Source organism: Pseudoliparis swirei, chromosome 24 (assembly GCF_029220125.1).
Source record: "Pseudoliparis swirei isolate HS2019 ecotype Mariana Trench chromosome 24, NWPU_hadal_v1, whole genome shotgun sequence".
Lineage (NCBI taxonomy): Eukaryota > Metazoa > Chordata > Actinopteri > Perciformes > Liparidae > Pseudoliparis > Pseudoliparis swirei.
This window is the reverse complement of record NC_079411.1, coordinates 30,188,727-30,208,726: the sequence shown is the minus strand read 5'-3', so window position 1 is coordinate 30,208,726 and position 20,000 is coordinate 30,188,727. Positions and strand designations below refer to the sequence as shown.

Genomic DNA, 20,000 nt, shown 5'->3' with positions numbered 1-20,000 from the left:
GTTACATATGAGAGGCTCAACCTGCTGACAGGGCGGAGTCACCTGCTGACAGGGCGGAGTCACCAGCTGACAGGGCGGAGTCACCTGCTGACAGGGCGGAGTCACCTGCTGACAGGGCGGAGTCACCTGCTGACAGGGCGGAGTCACCAGCTGACAGGGCGGAGTCACCAGCTGACAGGGCGGAGTCACCAGCTGACAGGGCGGAGTCACCTGCTGACAGGGCGGAGTCACCTGCTGACAGGGCGGAGTCACCAGCTGACAGGGCGGAGTCACCAGCTGACAGGGCGGAGTCACCTGCTGACAGGGCGGAGTCACCAGCTGACAGGGCGGAGTCACCTGCTGACAGGGCGGAGTCACCACAGAAGTTCACAACAATAGTTTTTTTCAATTTCAATCGGCTCAGGCACCGGAAAGAAGCACCAGAATGTGGGTTGCGTTTCGGTCCGGGTAATACCGGTTGTATTGGAACCGGTACCATATGGCACCGGGTTTCGGTACCCAACCCTAGTCACAATGTCTTCATGTCACGATGTCCTCATGTCATGATGTCCTCATGTCACGATGTCCTCATGTCACGATGTCCTCATGTCACGATGTCCTCATGTCACGATGTCCTCATGTCATGATGTCCTCATGTCACGATGTCCTCATGTCTTCATGTCCTCATGTCACCATGTCCTCATGTCACGATGTCCTCATGTCACCATGTCCTCATGTCACCATGTCCTCATGTCACGATGTCTTCATGTCACGATGTCCTCATGTCATGATGTCCTCATGTCACGATGTCCTCATGTCACCATGTCCTCATGTCACGATGTCCTCATGTCACCATGTCCTCATGTCACCATGTCTTCATGTCACGATGTCCTCATGTCCTCATGTCACGATGTCCTCATGTTACCATGTCCTCATGTCACCATGTCCTCATGTCACGATGTCCTCATGTCACCATGTCCTCATGTCACCATGTCTTCATGTCACGATGTCCTCATGTCCTCATGTCACGATGTCCTCATGTCTTCATGTCCTCATGTCTTCATGTCCTCATGTCACGATGTCCTCATGTCTTCATGTCCTCATGTCACGATGTCCTCATGTCATGATGTCCTCATGTCACGATGTCCTCATGTCACCATGTCCTCATGTCTTCATGTCCTCATGTCACGATGTCCTCATGTCACCATGTCCTCATGTCACCATGTCTTCATGTCACGATGTCCTCATGTCACGATGTCCTCATGTCATGATGTCCTCATGTCACGATGTCCTCATGTCACCATGTCTTCATGTCCTCATGTCACGATGTCCTCATGTCTTCATGTCCTCATGTCTTCATGTCCTCATGTCACGATGTCCTCATGTCTTCATGTCCTCATGTCACGATGTCCTCATGTCACGATGTCCTCATGTCACGATGTCCTCATGTCACCATGTCCTCATGTCTTCATGTCCTCATGTCTTCATGTCCTCATGTCACGATGTCCTCATGTCACCATGTCCTCATGTCACCATGTCTCCATGTCACGATGTCCTCATGTCTTCATGTCCTCATGTCACCATGTCCTCATGCCACCATGTCCTCTATTGTTCATGTCACATGACATCTATTGTTCATCTGGTCACATGACATCTATTGTTCATCTGGTCACATGACATCTATTGTTCATCTGGTCACATGACATCTATTGTTCATCTGGTCACATGACATCTATTGTTCACCTGGTCACATGACATCTATTGTTCATCTGGTCACATGACATCTATTGTTCATCTGGTCACATGACATCTATTGTTCATCTGGTCACATGACATCTATTGTTCATCTGGTCACATGACATCTATTGTTCATCTGGTCACATGACATCTATTGTTCATCTGGTCACATGACATCTATTGTTCACCTGGTCACATGACATCTATTGTTCATCTGGTCACATGACATCTATTGTTCATCTGGTCACATGACATCTATTGTTCATCTGGTCACATGACATCTATTGTTCATCTAGTCACATGACATCTATTGTTCATCTGGTCACATGACATCTATTGTTCATCTGGTCACATGACATCTATTGTTCATCTAGTCACATGACATCTATTGTTCATCTGGTCACATGACATCTATTGTTCATCTAGTCACATGACATCTATTGTTCATCTGGTCACATGACATCTATTGTTCATCTGGTCACATGACATCTATTGTTCATCTAGTCACATGACATCTATTGTTCATCTGGTCACATGACATCTATTGTTCATCTGGTCACATGACATCTATTGTTCATCTAGTCACATGACATCTATTGTTCATCTGGTCACATGACATCTATTGTTCATCTAGTCACATGACATCTATTGTTCATCTGGTCACATGACATCTATTGTTCATCTGGTCACATGACATCTATTGTTCATCTAGTCACATGACATCTATTGTTCATCTGGTCACATGACATCTATTGTTCATCTGGTCACATGACATCTATTGTTCATCTGGTCACATGACATCTATTGTTCATCTGGTCACATGACATCTATTGTTCATCTAGTCACATGACATCTATTGTTCATCTGGTCACATGACATCTATTGTTCATCTGGTCACATGACATCTATTGTTCATCTAGTCACATGACATCTATTGTTCATCTGGTCACATGACATCTATTGTTCATCTGGTCACATGACATCTATTGTTCATCTGGTCACATGACATCTATTGTTCATCTGGTCACATGACATCTATTGTTCATCTGGTCACATGACATCTATTGTTCATCTGGTCACATGACATCTATTGTTCATCTGGTCACATGACATCTATTGTTCATCTGGTCACATGACATCTATTGTTCATCTGGTCACATGACATCTATTGTTCATCTGGTCACATGACATCTATTGTTCATCTGGTCACATGACATCTATTGTTCATCTGGTCACATGACATCTATTGTTCATCTGGTCACATGACATCTATTGTTCATCTGGTCACATGACATCTATTGTTCATCTGGTCACATGACATCTATTGTTCATCTGGTCACATGACATCTATTGTTCATCTGGTCACATGACATCTATTGTTCATCTGGTCACATGACATCTATTGTTCATCTGGTCACATGACATCTATTGTTCATCTGGTCACATGACATCTATTGTTCATCTAGTCACATGACATCTATTGTTCATCTGGTCACATGACATCTATTGTTCATCTGGTCACATGACATCTATTGTTCATCTGGTCACATGACATCTATTGTTCATCTGGTCACATGACATCTATTGTTCATCTGGTCACATGACATCTATTGTTCATCTGGTCACATGACATCTATTGTTCATCTGGTCACATGACATCTATTGTTCATCTGGTCACATGACATCTATTGTTCATCTAGTCACATGACATCTATTGTTCATCTGGTCACATGACATCTATTGTTCATCTGGTCACATGACATCTATTGTTCATCTGGTCACATGACATCTATTGTTCATCTGGTCACATGACATCTATTGTTCATCTGGTCACATGACATCTATTGTTCATCTGGTCACATGACATCTATTGTTCATCTGGTCACATGACATCTATTGTTCATCTGGTCACATGACATCTATTGTTCATCTGGTCACATGACATCTATTGTTCATCTGGTCACATGACATCTATTGTTCATCTGGTCACATGACATCTATTGTTCATCTGGTCACATGACATCTATTGTTCATCTAGTCACATGACATCTATTGTTCATCTGGTCACATGACATCTATTGTTCATCTGGTCACATGACATCTATTGTTCATCTGGTCACATGACATCTATTGTTCATCTGGTCACATGACATCTATTGTTCATCTGGTCACATGACATCTATTGTTCATCTGGTCACATGACATCTATTGTTCATCTGGTCACATGACATCTATTGTTCATCTGGTCACATGACATCTATTGTTCATCTGGTCACATGACATCTATTGTTCATCTGGTCACATGACATCTATTGTTCATCTGGTCACATGACATCTATTGTTCATCTGGTCACATGACATCTATTGTTCATCTGGTCACATGACATCTATTGTTCATCTGGTCACATGACATCTATTGTTCATCTGGTCACATGACATCTATTGTTCATCTGGTCACATGACATCTATTGTTCATCTGGTCACATGACATCTATTGTTCATCTAGTCACATGACATCTATTGTTCATCTGGTCACATGACATCTATTGTTCATCTGGTCACATGACATCTATTGTTCATGGTCACATGACATCTATTGTTCATCTGGTCACATGACATCTATTGTTCATCTGGTCACATGACATCTATTGTTCATCTGGTCACATGACATCTATTGTTCATCTGGTCACATGACATCTATTGTTCATCACATGACATCTATTGTTCATCTGGTCACATGACATCTATTGTTCATCTGGTCACATGACATCTATTGTTCATCTGGTCACATGACATCTATTGTTCATCTGGTCACATGACATCTATTGTTCATCTGGTCACATGACATCTATTGTTCATCTGGTCACATGACATCTATTGTTCATCTGGTCACATGACATCTATTGTTCATCTGGTCACATGACATCTATTGTTCATCTGGTCACATGACATCTATTGTTCATCTGGTCACATGACATCTATTGTTCATCTGGTCACATGACATCTATTGTTCATCTGGTCACATGACATCTATTGTTCATCTGGTCACATGACATCTATTGTTCATCTGGTCACATGACATCTATTGTTCATCTGGTCACATGACATCTATTGTTCATCTGGTCACATGACATCTATTGTTCATCTGGTCACATGACATCTATTGTTCATCTGGTCACATGACATCTATTGTTCATCTGGTCACATGACATCTATTGTTCATCTGGTCACATGACATCTATTGTTCATCTAGTCACATGACATCTATTGTTCATCTGGTCACATGACATCTATTGTTCATCTGGTCACATGACATCTATTGTTCATCTGGTCACATGACATCTATTGTTCATCTAGTCACATGACATCTATTGTTCATCTGGTCACATGACATCTATTGTTCATCTAGTCACATGACATCTATTGTTCATCTGGTCACATGACATCTATTGTTCATCTAGTCACATGACATCTATTGTTCATCTGGTCACATGACATCTATTGTTCATCTGGTCACATGACATCTATTGTTCATCTGGTCACATGACATCTATTGTTCATCTGGTCACATGACATCTATTGTTCATCTGGTCACATGACATCTATTGTTCATCTGGTCACATGACATCTATTGTTCATCTGGTCACATGACATCTATTGTTCATCTGGTCACATGACATCTATTGTTCATCTGGTCACATGACATCTATTGTTCATCTGGTCACATGACATCTATTGTTCATCTGGTCACATGACATCTATTGTTCATCTGGTCACATGACATCTATTGTTCATCTGGTCACATGACATCTATTGTTCATCTGGTCACATGACATCTATTGTTCATCTGGTCACATGACATCTATTGTTCATCTGGTCACATGACATCTATTGTTCATCTGGTCACATGACATCTATTGTTCATCTGGTCACATGACATCTATTGTTCATCTGGTCACATGACATCTATTGTTCATCTGGTCACATGACATCTATTGTTCATCTGGTCACATGACATCTATTGTTCATCTGGTCACATGACATCTATTGTTCATCTGGTCACATGACATCTATTGTTCATCTGGTCACATGACATCTATTGTTCATCTGGTCACATGACATCTATTGTTCATCTAGTCACATGACATCTATTGTTCATCTGGTCACATGACATCTATTGTTCATCTGGTCACATGACATCTATTGTTCATCTGGTCACATGACATCTATTGTTCATCTAGTCACATGACATCTATTGTTCATCTGGTCACATGACATCTATTGTTCATCTGGTCACATGACATCTATTGTTCATCTGGTCACATGACATCTATTGTTCATCTGGTCACATGACATCTATTGTTCATCTGGTCACATGACATCTATTGTTCATCTGGTCACATGACATCTATTGTTCATCTGGTCACATGACATCTATTGTTCATCTGGTCACATGACATCTATTGTTCATCTGGTCACATGACATCTATTGTTCATCTGGTCACATGACATCTATTGTTCATCTGGTCACATGACATCTATTGTTCATCTGGTCACATGACATCTATTGTTCATCTGGTCACATGACATCTATTGTTCATCTGGTCACATGACATCTATTGTTCATCTGGTCACATGACATCTATTGTTCATCTGGTCACATGACATCTATTGTTCATCTGGTCACATGACATCTATTGTTCATCTGGTCACATGACATCTATTGTTCATCTGGTCACATGACATCTATTGTTCATCTGGTCACATGACATCTATTGTTCATCTGGTCACATGACATCTATTGTTCATCTGGTCACATGACATCTATTGTTCATCTGTCACATGACATCTATTGTTCATCTGGTCACATGACATCTATTGTTCATCTGGTCACATGACATCTATTGTTCATCTGGTCACATGACATCTATTGTTCATCTGGTCACATGACATCTATTGTTCATCTGGTCACATGACATCTATTGTTCATCTGGTCACATGACATCTATTGTTCATCTGGTCACATGACATCTATTGTTCATCTGGTCACATGACATCTATTGTTCATCTAGTCACATGACATCTATTGTTCATCTGGTCACATGACATCTATTGTTCATCTGGTCACATGACATCTATTGTTCATCTGGTCACATGACATCTATTGTTCATCTGGTCACATGACATCTATTGTTCATCTGGTCACATGACATCTATTGTTCATCTGGTCACATGACATCTATTGTTCATCTAGTCACATGACATCTATTGTTCATCTGGTCACATGACATCTATTGTTCATCTGGTCACATGACATCTATTGTTCATCTGGTCACATGACATCTATTGTTCATCTGGTCACATGACATCTATTGTTCATCTGGTCACATGACATCTATTGTTCATCTGGTCACATGACATCTATTGTTCATCTAGTCACATGACATCTATTGTTCATCTGGTCACATGACATCTATTGTTCATCTGGTCACATGACATCTATTGTTCATCTGGTCACATGACATCTATTGTTCATCTGGTCACATGACATCTATTGTTCATCTGGTCACATGACATCTATTGTTCATCTGGTCACATGACATCTATTGTTCATCTAGTCACATGACATCTATTGTTCATCTGGTCACATGACATCTATTGTTCATCTGGTCACATGACATCTATTGTTCATCTGGTCACATGACATCTATTGTTCATCTGGTCACATGACATCTATTGTTCATCTGGTCACATGACATCTATTGTTCATCTGGTCACATGACATCTATTGTTCATCTGGTCACATGACATCTATTGTTCATCTGGTCACATGACATCTATTGTTCATCTGGTCACATGACATCTATTGTTCATCTGGTCACATGACATCTATTGTTCATCTGGTCACATGACATCTATTGTTCATCTGGTCACATGACATCTATTGTTCATCTGGTCACATGACATCTATTGTTCATCTGGTCACATGACATCTATTGTTCATCTGGTCACATGACATCTATTGTTCATCTGGTCACATGACATCTATTGTTCATCTGGTCACATGACATCTATTGTTCATCTGGTCACATGACATCTATTGTTCATCTGGTCACATGACATCTATTGTTCATCTGGTCACATGACATCTATTGTTCATCTGGTCACATGACATCTATTGTTCATCCAGTCACATGACATCTATTGTTCATCTAGGTCACATGACATCTATTGTTCATCTAGTAACATGACATCTATTGTTCATCTGGTCACATGACATCTATTGTTCATCTGGTCACATGACATCTATTGTTCACCTGGTCACATGACATCTATTGTTCATCTGGTCACATGACATCTATTGTTCATCTGGTCAGTGACATCTATTGTTCATCTGGTCACATGACATCTATTGTTCATCTGGTCACATGACATCTATTGTTCATCTGGTCACATGACATCTATTGTTCATCTGGTCACATGACATCTATTGTTCATCTGGTCACATGACATCTATTGTTCATCTGGTCACATGACATCTATTGTTCATCTGGTCACATGACATCTATTGTTCATCTGGTCACATGACATCTATTGTTCATCTGGTCACATGACATCTATTGTTCATCTAGTCACATGACATCTATTGTTCATCTGGTCACATGACATCTATTGTTCATCTGGTCACATGACATCTATTGTTCATCTGGTCACATGACATCTATTGTTCATCTGGTCACATGACATCTATTGTTCATCTGGTCACATGACATCTATTGTTCATCTGGTCACATGACATCTATTGTTCATCTGGTCACATGACATCTATTGTTCATCTGGTCACATGACATCTATTGTTCATCTGGTCACATGACATCTATTGTTCATCTGGTCACATGACATCTATTGTTCATCTGGTCACATGACATCTATTGTTCATCTGGTCACATGACATCTATTGTTCATCTGGTCACATGACATCTATTGTTCATCTGGTCACATGACATCTATTGTTCATCTGGTCACATGACATCTATTGTTCATCTGGTCACATGACATCTATTGTTCATCTGGTCACATGACATCTATTGTTCATCTGGTCACATGACATCTATTGTTCATCTGGTCACATGACATCTATTGTTCATCTGGTCACATGACATCTATTGTTCATCTGGTCACATGACATCTATTGTTCATCTGGTCACATGACATCTATTGTTCATCTGGTCACATGACATCTATTGTTCATCTAGTCACATGACATCTATTGTTCATCTGGTCACATGACATCTATTGTTCATCTGGTCACATGACATCTATTGTTCATCTGGTCACATGACATCTATTGTTCATCTGGTCACATGACATCTATTGTTCATCTGGTCACATGACATCTATTGTTCATCTAGTCACATGACATCTATTGTTCATCTGGTCACATGACATCTATTGTTCATTGTCACATGACATCTATTGTTCATCTGGTCACATGACATCTATTGTTCATCTGGTCACATGACATCTATTGTTCATCTGTCACATGACATCTATTGTTCATCTGGTCACACATGACATCTATTGTTCATCTGGTCACATGACATCTATTGTTCATCAGGTCACATGACATCTATTGTTCATCTGGTCACATGACATCTATTTTTCATCTAGTCACATGACATCTATTGTTCATCTGGTCACATGACATCTATTGTTCATCTGGTCACATGACATCTATTGTTCATCTGGTCACATGACATCTATTGTTCATCTGGTCACATGACATCTATTGTTCATCTGGTCACATGACATCTATTGTTCATCTGGTCACATGACATCTATTGTTCATCTGGTCACATGACATCTATTGTTCATCTGGTCACATGACATCTATTGTTCATCTGGTCACATGACATCTATTGTTCATCTGGTCACATGACATCTATTGTTCATCTGGTCACATGACATCTATTGTTCATCTGGTCACATGACATCTATTGTTCATCTGGTCACATGACATCTATTGTTCATCTGGTCACATGACATCTATTGTTCATCTGGTCACATGACATCTATTGTTCATCTGGTCACATGACATCTATTGTTCATCTGGTCACATGACATCTATTGTTCATCTGGTCACATGACATCTATTGTTCATCTGGTCACATGACATCTATTGTTCATCTGGTCACATGACATCTATTGTTCATCTAGTCACATGACATCTATTGTTCATCTGGTCACATGACATCTATTGTTCATCTGGTCACATGACATCTATTGTTCATCTGGTCACATGACATCTATTGTTCATCTGGTCACATGACATCTATTGTTCATCTGGTCACATGACATCTATTGTTCATCTGGTCACATGACATCTATTGTTCATCTGGTCACATGACATCTATTGTTCATCTGGTCACATGACATCTATTGTTCATCTGGTCACATGACATCTATTGTTCATCTGGTCACATGACATCTATTGTTCATCTGGTCACATGACATCTATTGTTCATCTGGTCACATGACATCTATTGTTCATCTGGTCACATGACATCTATTGTTCATCTGGTCACATGACATCTATTGTTCATCTGGTCACATGACATCTATTGTTCATCTGGTCACATGACATCTATTGTTCATCTGGTCACATGACATCTATTGTTCATCTGGTCACATGACATCTATTGTTCATCTGGTCACATGACATCTATTGTTCATCTGGTCACATGACATCTATTGTTCATCTGGTCACATGACATCTATTGTTCATCTGGTCACATGACATCTATTGTTCATCTGGTCACATGACATCTATTGTTCATCTGGTCACATGACATCTATTGTTCATCTAGTCACATGACATCTATTGTTCATCTGGTCACATGACATCTATTGTTCATCTGGTCACATGACATCTATTGTTCATCTGGTCACATGACATCTATTGTTCATCTGGTCACATGACATCTATTGTTCATCTGGTCACATGACATCTATTGTTCATCTGGTCACATGACATCTATTGTTCATCTGGTCACATGACATCTATTGTTCATCTGGTCACATGACATCTATTGTTCATCTGGTCACATGACATCTATTGTTCATCTGGTCACATGACATCTATTGATCATCTGGTCACATGACATCTATTGTTCATCTAGTCACATGACATCTATTGTTCACCTGATCACATGACATCTATTGTTCACCTGGTCACATGACATCTATTGTTCACCTGGTCACATGACATCTATTGTTCATCTGGTCACATGACATCTATTGTTCATCTGGTCACATGACATCTATTGTTCATCTGGTCACATGACATCTATTGTTCATCTGGTCACATGACATCTATTGTTCATCTGGTCACATGACATCTATTGTTCACCTGATCACATGACATCTATTGTTCATCTGGTCACATGACATCTATTGTTCATCTGGTCACATGACATCTATTGTTCATCTGGTCACATGACATCTATTGTTCATCTGGTCACATGACATCTATTGTTCATCTAGTCACATGACATCTATTGTTCATCTGGTCACATGACATCTATTGTTCATCTGGTCACATGACATCTATTGTTCACCTGGTCACATGACATCTATTGTTCATCTGGTCACATGACATCTATTGTTCACCTGGTCACATGACATCTATTGTTCATCTAGTCACATGACATCTATTGTTCATCTAGTCACATGACATCTATTGTTCATCTGGTCACATGACATCTATTGTTCATCTGGTCACATGACATCTATTGTTCATCTGGTCACATGACATCTATTGTTCACCTGGTCACATGACATCTATTGTTCATCTGGTCACATGACATCTATTGTTCATCTGGTCACATGACATCTATTGTTCATCTAGTCACATGACATCTATTGTTCATCTAGTCACATGACATCTATTGTTCATCTGGTCACATGACATCTATTGTTCATCTGGTCACATGACATCTATTGTTCATCTAGTCACATGACATCTATTGTTCATCTAGTCACATGACATCTATTGTTCATCTAGTCACATGACATCTATTGTTCATCTGGTCACATGACATCTATTGTTCATCTGGTCACATGACATCTATTGTTCATCTGGTCACATGACATCTATTGTTCATCTAGTCACATGACATCTATTGTTCATCTAGTCACATGACATCTATTGTTCATCTAGTCACATGACATCTATTGTTCATCTAGTCACATGACATCTATTGTTCATCTAGTCACATGACATCTATTGTTCATCTAGTCACATGACATCTATTGTTCATCTGGTCACATGACATCTATTGTTCATCTGGTCACATGACATCTATTGTTCATCTAGTCACATGACATCTATTGTTCATCTAGTCACATGACATCTATTGTTCATCTAGTCACATGACATCTATTGTTCATCTAGTCACATGACATCTATTGTTCATCTGGTCACATGACATCTATTGTTCATCTAGTCACATGACATCTATTGTTCATCTAGTCACATGACATCTATTGTTCATCTAGTCACATGACATCTATTGTTCATCTGGTCACATGACATCTATTGTTCACCTGGTCACATGACATCTATTGTTCATCTGGTCACATGACATCTATTGTTCATCTGGTCACATGACATCTATTGTTCATCTGGTCACATGACATCTATTGTTCATCTAGTCACATGACATCTATTGTTCATCTAGTCACATGACATCTATTGTTCATCTGGTCACATGACATCTATTGTTCATCTGGTCACATGACATCTATTGTTCATCTAGTCACATGACATCTATTGTTCATCTGGTCACATGTCATCTATTGTTCATCTGGTCACATGACATCTATTGATCATCTGGTCACATGACATCTATTGATCATCTGGTCACATGACATCTATTGTTCATCTGGTCACATGACATCTATTGTTCATCTGGTCACATGACATCTATTGATCATCTGGTCACATGACATCTATTGTTCATCTGGTCACATGACATCTATTGTTCATCTGGTCACATGACATCTATTGTTCATCTAGTCACATGACATCTATTGTTCATCTGGTCACATGACATCTATTGTTCATCTGGTCACATGACATCTATTGTTCATCTAGTCACATGACATCTATTGTTCATCTGGTCACATGACATCTATTGTTCATCTAGTCACATGACATCTATTGTTCATCTAGTCACATGACATCTATTGTTCATCTAGTCACATGACATCTATTGTTCATCTAGTCACATGACATCTATTGTTCATCTAGTCACATGACATCTATTGTTCATCTAGTCACATGACATCTATTGTTCATCTGGTCACATGACATCTATTGTTCACCTGGTCACATGACATCTATTGTTCATCTGGTCACATGACATCTATTGTTCATCTGGTCACATGACATCTATTGTTCATCTGGTCACATGACATCTATTGTTCATCTAGTCACATGACATCTATTGTTCATCTAGTCACATGACATCTATTGTTCATCTGGTCACATGACATCTATTGTTCATCTAGTCACATGACATCTATTGTTCATCTGGTCACATGTCATCTATTGTTCATCTGGTCACATGACATCTATTGATCATCTGGTCACATGACATCTATTGATCATCTGGTCACATGACATCTATTGTTCATCTGGTCACATGACATCTATTGTTCATCTGGTCACATGACATCTATTGTTCATCTGGTCATATGACATCTATTGTTCATCTGGTCACATGACATCTATTGTTCATCTGGTCACATGACATCTATTGATCATCTGGTCACATGACATCTATTGTTCATCTAGTCACATGACATCTATTGTTCATCTGGTCACATGTCATCTATTGTTCATCTGGTCACATGACATCTATTGTTCATCTGGTCACATGACATCTATTGTTCATCTGGTCACATGACATCTGTTGTTCATCTGGTCACATGACATCTATTGTTCATCTGGTCACATGACATCTATTGTTCATCTAGTCACATGACATCTATTGATCATCTGGTCACATGACATCTATTGATCATCTGGTCACATGACATCTATTGTTCATCTAGTCACATGACATCTATTGTTCATCTGGTCACATGACATCTATTGTTCATCTGGTCACATGACATCTATTGTTCATCTAGTCACATGACATCTATTGTTCATCTGGTCACATGACATCTATTGTTCATCTGGTCACATGACATCTATTGTTCATCTGGTCACATGACATCTATTGATCATCTGGTCACATGACATCTATTGTTCATCTAGTCACATGACATCTATTGTTCATCTGGTCACATGTCATCTATTGTTCATCTGGTCACATGACATCTATTGTTCATCTGGTCACATGACATCTATTGTTCATCTAGTCACATGACATATATTGTTCATCTGGTCACATGACATCTATTGTTCATCTGGTCACATGACATCTATTGTTCATCTAGTCACATGACATCTATTGTTCACCTGGTCACATGACATCTATTGTTCATCTGGTCTCATGACATCTATTGTTCATCTGGTCACATGTCATCTATTGTTCATCTGGTCCTCCTCTGTTCTCTCCTGAATGATTGTTAAGAGTTTGTTCTATTGTGTTTCTATTGTTTTCTTTGTTCCAGCTCAGTGAGATAAACAGCTTACGTGTTGCTAGTGTAACAGACATAATGGGTTATATTCCACTGGCTGGGGATTATTTTAGTTTAATGAAATAGCATCTAATCTCCAGCAGCATTCTGAGGGCGGCTCTCCAGATTGAGCTCTGATATGTTTGACTGGAGAGCGCCGGACAACACGCTGCTATGGTAAGGCCTCCTCAGACAGCGATGCTAATAGCTCATGCTAATAGCTCATGCTAATAGCTCATGCTTTTAGGGGCGGCTGTAGCTCAGTGGGGTAAGGGGGCCGTCCTGCAACCCCAAGGTTGTCGGTTCAATCCCGGTTCTCCCCATTAGTTGCAAGTCGAAGTGTCCTTGAGCAAGGCACTGAACCCCCAGTTGCTTCCCGGGCGCTTCACTGCAGCCCACTGCTCCTTAATAACTAAGGATGGGTTAAATGCAGAGAACTAATTTCCCCTTGGGGATTAATAAAGTATATATCTTTTATTTATTTCTTTTTTAATCTAAGAGCATACTGCCAGCCCCAGCCAACACAACCCGTGACAGTCCCCTGCCTCTCCTGTTGAACATGAGAGCCACTGGGTGTAGCCTAGTGGACCGGGGGAGTTCTCGGCCCGGTTCTGATCACCCGCCATGCGACGCATCGCTCAGCATCTTTGAGAGATCTAAATTATCGTTTTTTTTAAACACACACAAAAAACAACCGACTGCCCACTGAGCCCCGATGTGGTCGTCACGGAACGACGACCTCCGAGAGGAGGCGCAGCTGGAGGGAGGCGCGGTGGCCTCGCCCCCCGACTCATGGGAAACGAGGGCGAAGGATTCCAGAAGGAAAGCAAAGCGGCGAGAGACACGTTTCACGTGAAGCAGACACAACGTGGCAGCAAGTTCACAACCGCTCGGTGCCGGCGGCCGGACGGTGGGAGGAGCAACGAGCTCCTCAGGTGAGCCACAAACACGCCAACAGATGCTTATGGATTCATAGTCAGGCGACACGACGACGATATCTCAATGGGATCAGCGCTCGTTTGGGTCGTTAACCTCATCTGGGATTTATATTGATGTCATTTCTTGTTTTGTGTTCTGATGTTGAATTCACGTCCTTCTGTGAGAGATGAAGACATGAACACCTTCATCAGAGGAATGTTTCTGCAACTCTGAAACACAAAACTGCTTTCTCATAGCAACGTCCACGGAGGAGGAGGAGGAGGCAGACGCTATGGGGCCCAATTCATTGCAGTCAGGGAGGGAGGGAGGGGGGGGGAGAGAGAGAGAGGGAGAGAGAGAGAGGGAGGGAGAAGGAGGGAGAGAGAGAGGGAGGGGGAGAAGGAGGGAGAGAGAGAGAGGGAGAGGGAGAAGGAGGGAGAGAGGGAGAAGGAGGGAGAGAGAGAGAGGGAGAAGGAGGGAGAGAGAGAGAGGGAGGGAGAGAGAGAGAGAGAGAGGAGAAGGAGGAGAGAGAGAGGGAGAGAGACAGAGACAGATGGAGGGAGAGAGAGAGGGGGGAGAAGGAGGAGAGAGAGAGGGAGGGAGAGGGAGAAAAAGGGAGAGAGGGAGAGAGAGGGAGAAGGAGGAGGGAGGGAGAGAGAGAGAGGGAGAGAGAGAGAGAGGGAGGGAGAGAGAGAGGGAGAAGGAGGGAGAGAGAGAGAGAGGGAGAGAGAGAGAGAGAGAGAGAGAGAGGGAGAGAGAGAGAGGGAGGGAGAGAGAGATAGGGAGAGAGAGAGAGGGAGGGAGAGAGCTAGTGGGCGATCGAGGCAGAGCTCTCTCTCTCATCGTGTGTCTCCGTCGTGAACAGAAGGCTCTCTGCTGCTGTGAAGGTTGGTCCTGCTCCGTCGCCACGGGAACGCCGGTGCTCTCGGCTCACCGCGGTGACCGTCCCTGACATACAGCACCCGCCTCCGTCAGCCTCCGTCAGCCGGCTGAGGAAACACCGGGACGGCGGCGGCGTGAAGCCACGGGGGAGGCGGCGGCTTCCAGCCCGCGATGAGCCGCTGAGATGACGAGGGAGACGGTTACCCACGACAACAGGCTTCACCTCCTCACATCACGTTTGCTTTGCTGCTTTTCTGGAAGCGCTCGAACGGATGTCCAGCTCAGGAGCCGCTGAGCCCTGCGGAGCCGAGCTCAGACGCAGACACTCGGATTCCTGCTCTCTGCTCTTTCACTTGAGGAGAACTGAGACATTGTCCGCCTGCCAAGGATCGGAGGGGGGGGGGCTGTACCACAGTGGGGTCTTTTTTAGATTCGCACATAATTAGAGTCGGGCACAAAGCGAGATGCTGGATGGAGATCGTCCGCTTGAGGACGGTGAGTAACAACCTGTTCAATAAGATCGATCAGCTCATTTAGAGCCCCCCCCCTCCAGCTCCCCGTTTACTGAGATACACGATTGCAACACCACAGATTATTAACGCGGTGAGATACGATGTGATCGCTGCAGAGACAACATCCAGAGAGGTTCAATGGACATCTTCTCAGAGGCATCTCTGGATATTTATGCTCATGGATTTCCTTCTCATTGGACTGTACTTGAAGTGGCCCCTGAAGAGGCCCCCCGGGGCGGCGCTGTGTCTCCTGGGGGTGGCCCTGAGGGCGCTGCCCCCGGTGGGGGCGGCGTGTCCCCGGCTGTGCCGCTGCGACAGCAAGCTGCTGTACTGCGAGGGGCTGAACCTTACGGACATCCCCCGCAACCTGAGCAGCGCCCTGGGCCTGTCCCTGAGGGACAACAGCCTGACGGAGCTGCGTGAGGGCCAGCTGCCGGGCCCCTCGCAGCTCACCTGGCTCTACCTGGACCACAACAGCATCGGCGCGGTGGAGGAGGGGGCCTTCGAGCGGCTGAGGCGGCTCAAGGAGTTGGACCTGAGCAGCAACCGGATCCCCGCGCTGCCCAACGGCACCTTCAGGCCCCTCCCCAACCTGCGCATCCTGGACCTCTCGTCCAACCGGCTGCAGGCGCTGGAGCCGGACCTGTTCCTCGGCCTGAGGAAGCTCACCAACCTGCACCTGCGCTACAACCTTTTGAAGTTGGTGCCGGTGCGTATTTTTCAAGACTGCCGGAGCATGCAGTTCCTGGACTTGGGATACAACCGACTGCAGAGCCTGGCGAGGAACTCCTTCGCCGGCCTCTCGCAGCTGACGGAGCTGCACCTGGAGCACAACGAGCTGGTGAAGGTCAACCTGGCCCACTTCCCGCGCCTCGTCTCCTTGCGCACGCTCTACATGCACCACAACCGCGCCGCCGTCGTGGTCAACACGCTGGACTGGACCTGGCCTTTCTTGGAGAAGATCGACCTCTCGGCCAATGAGATCGAGTTCATGGAGCCGCACGTCTTTGAGAGCGCGCCCAACCTCAAGGTGCTGATGCTGGGCTCCAACCGGCTGCGCTCCGTGGACCGGCGCACGCTGGCCTCCTGGGCGTCTCTGGGCAGCATCTCGCTGGCGGCCAACGAGTGGGAGTGCAGCCGCAACGTGTGCTCGCTGGCCTCCTGGCTGGGCGCCTTCGCCGGCCGGCGGGACGGCGCCCTGCGCTGCTCCAGCCCCGACGCGGCGCAGGGCGAGGACGTGCTGGATGCCGTGTCTGCGTTCCAGCTCTGCGAGGACCCCCCGGCGAAGGCGACCGCGGCGGGCCCGTACGCCTCGACAAGGGACCCGGTCCGGGGGGGGTCGGCGTTCCTCGGCCCGTACGGAGGCGAGGCGGTCACCGGCTCTCTCGCGGTCACGGCGGGCCTCGACGACCTGGAGAGCGCCATGCAGATCCACAAGGTGGTGACCGGCACCATGGCGCTCATCTTCTCCTTCCTCATCGTGGTGCTCGTGCTCTACGTGGCGTGGAAGTGCTTCCCGGCGGGACTCCGGCAGCTGAGGCGCTGCTTCGGCAGCCAGCGCCGGAAGCAGAAGCAGAAGCAGAGCATGCAGCAGATGGCGGCCATCTCCACCCCGGAGTACTACGTGGACTACAAGCCCGACCACATCGAGGGGGCGCTGGTCATCATCAACGAGTACGGCTCCTGCACCTGCCAACAACAACCTTCTCGGGAATGCGAAGTGTGACACGGCCTGTGAGGGAATACAGAACATCCCTTTGTGGGAGGAATACTGAGGGAGGGTTTCTGACTGTTTACATCTCACTGTGACGAGGAGGACTGTTGTGGATTTACTGCTATCTGCTGCACATGGGAGGCCACAGGGGCCGATGCCAGCGGACTCTAGGACCTGGGGGTGTCCGGCAGCACGGATGGATATTTGAGCTTTAATGTTTCTTTCTACTTCAGGACATTTAATTATTGTTTAAAAAGAAACGGGACACACTTAAGAAGAAGAAAAAAGAAGAAGAAAACCCATTTGTATTATGGTGAACACAATATTTGACAAGCATTTAAAATATTTTAAAAAATGTTTACGTCAGATTAAAAAATGTAAAATACAAATGTGTGTAAAATATGTTAAAAAGATGACTGCAAGTGTGGATACAAAGTTATAAAAGATAATCTATTTCTTTTGTAAAACTACAAAATATCTTTAAATAAATGAATTGCTCTTCCCAGTAAAGTCTTTCTCCTGGAAGACGTGTTGCTGCAGTCACCAAAACAAGAGCTGGAGGCCTCTAGATCTCTTCTGTGAACTTGTGTTGTTTCATCACGCTACCTGTCGTTTGTTTCCCTTCATGTTGCCGATCCAGAGGATCCAGAGGATCCATCACAATGCTCCTCCCCGGGTCCAGGTAGCGACTCTCCTCTGGACCCGGGCCCAGCAGAAGCTTCAGGAAGAGCCCCGTGTTCACTGTGTCCATGTGATGTAAATGTGTGTTGAATACAAGGCCACGCCGAGGCGTGTGTGTCCTCCTGCCTCCGGTGGTCATTGTGTGTCGGTGCGCTCCCCGTGTCGCTCTGCCAGCCTCCAGAGCGCCGCTCTGCTTCCCTTGAGTTCAATGAGACGTTGTTTACGGCGTGTGAATCAGGAATAAACATGTAAACAACCTCAGACCCTCTGACCGCAGGGCCACTTATTCTCAACGGTGTCAACACTGTGCTGCAACGGGTCAGAACCGGTCGGTCAGAACCAGTAGGGTCAGAACCGGTCGGGTCAGAACCAGTCGGGTCAGAACCAATCAGAACCGGTCGGGTCAGAACCAGTCAGAACCGGTCGGGTCAGAACCAGTCGGGTCAGAACCAGTCAGAACCAGTCGGGTCAGAACCAGTCAGAACCAGTCGGGTCAGAACCAGTCAGAACCAGTCAGGTCAGAACCAATGACAACCAGTCGGGTCAGAACCAGTCAGAACCAGTCGGGTAAGAACCAGTCAGAACTGGTCGGGTCAGAACCAGTCGGGTCAGAACCAATCAGAACTGGTGTAGAGATCTGAGATGGAGCAACGTGATGAAGAAGAGCAGAAGCCCCTCAAACACGAGGAAGACATCAAAGACATCAGAGGACAATACAAGATAATTATTATCATTATATTATTATAATTATATTATTATAATTATCTTATTATCATGATAATAATATAATTCCATGTTGTCAGGAGAGGATGAAGCATCTCTAACATGATATAGATATATATCTATGTAAATATAGATATATATCTATATATACATAGATATATATC

General features: G+C 43.9%; 2 protein-coding genes across 3 annotated transcripts in view; one reads left to right on the top strand and one right to left on the bottom strand.

The window, feature by feature from the left end:
• The window catches only part of ctnna2 (catenin (cadherin-associated protein), alpha 2), a 161,490-nt gene that overhangs the window by 89,031 nt on the left and 52,459 nt on the right, over window positions 1-20,000 (bottom strand). The window lies entirely within an intron of this gene.
• On the top strand, window positions 16,735-19,232 carry lrrtm1 (leucine rich repeat transmembrane neuronal 1). Its single transcript, XM_056410228.1, has one exon. It carries the CDS (start codon window positions 16,891-16,893, stop codon window positions 18,442-18,444), a length of 1,554 nt encoding a protein of 517 aa, XP_056266203.1. The 5' UTR covers window positions 16,735-16,890; the 3' UTR covers window positions 18,445-19,232.

Bases quoted from the DNA above. Each gene is read 5' to 3' on its own strand.
- lrrtm1 (XM_056410228.1), top strand. From the start codon at position 16,891: ATGCTCATGGATTTCCTTCTCATTGGACTGTACTTGAAGTGGCCCCTG.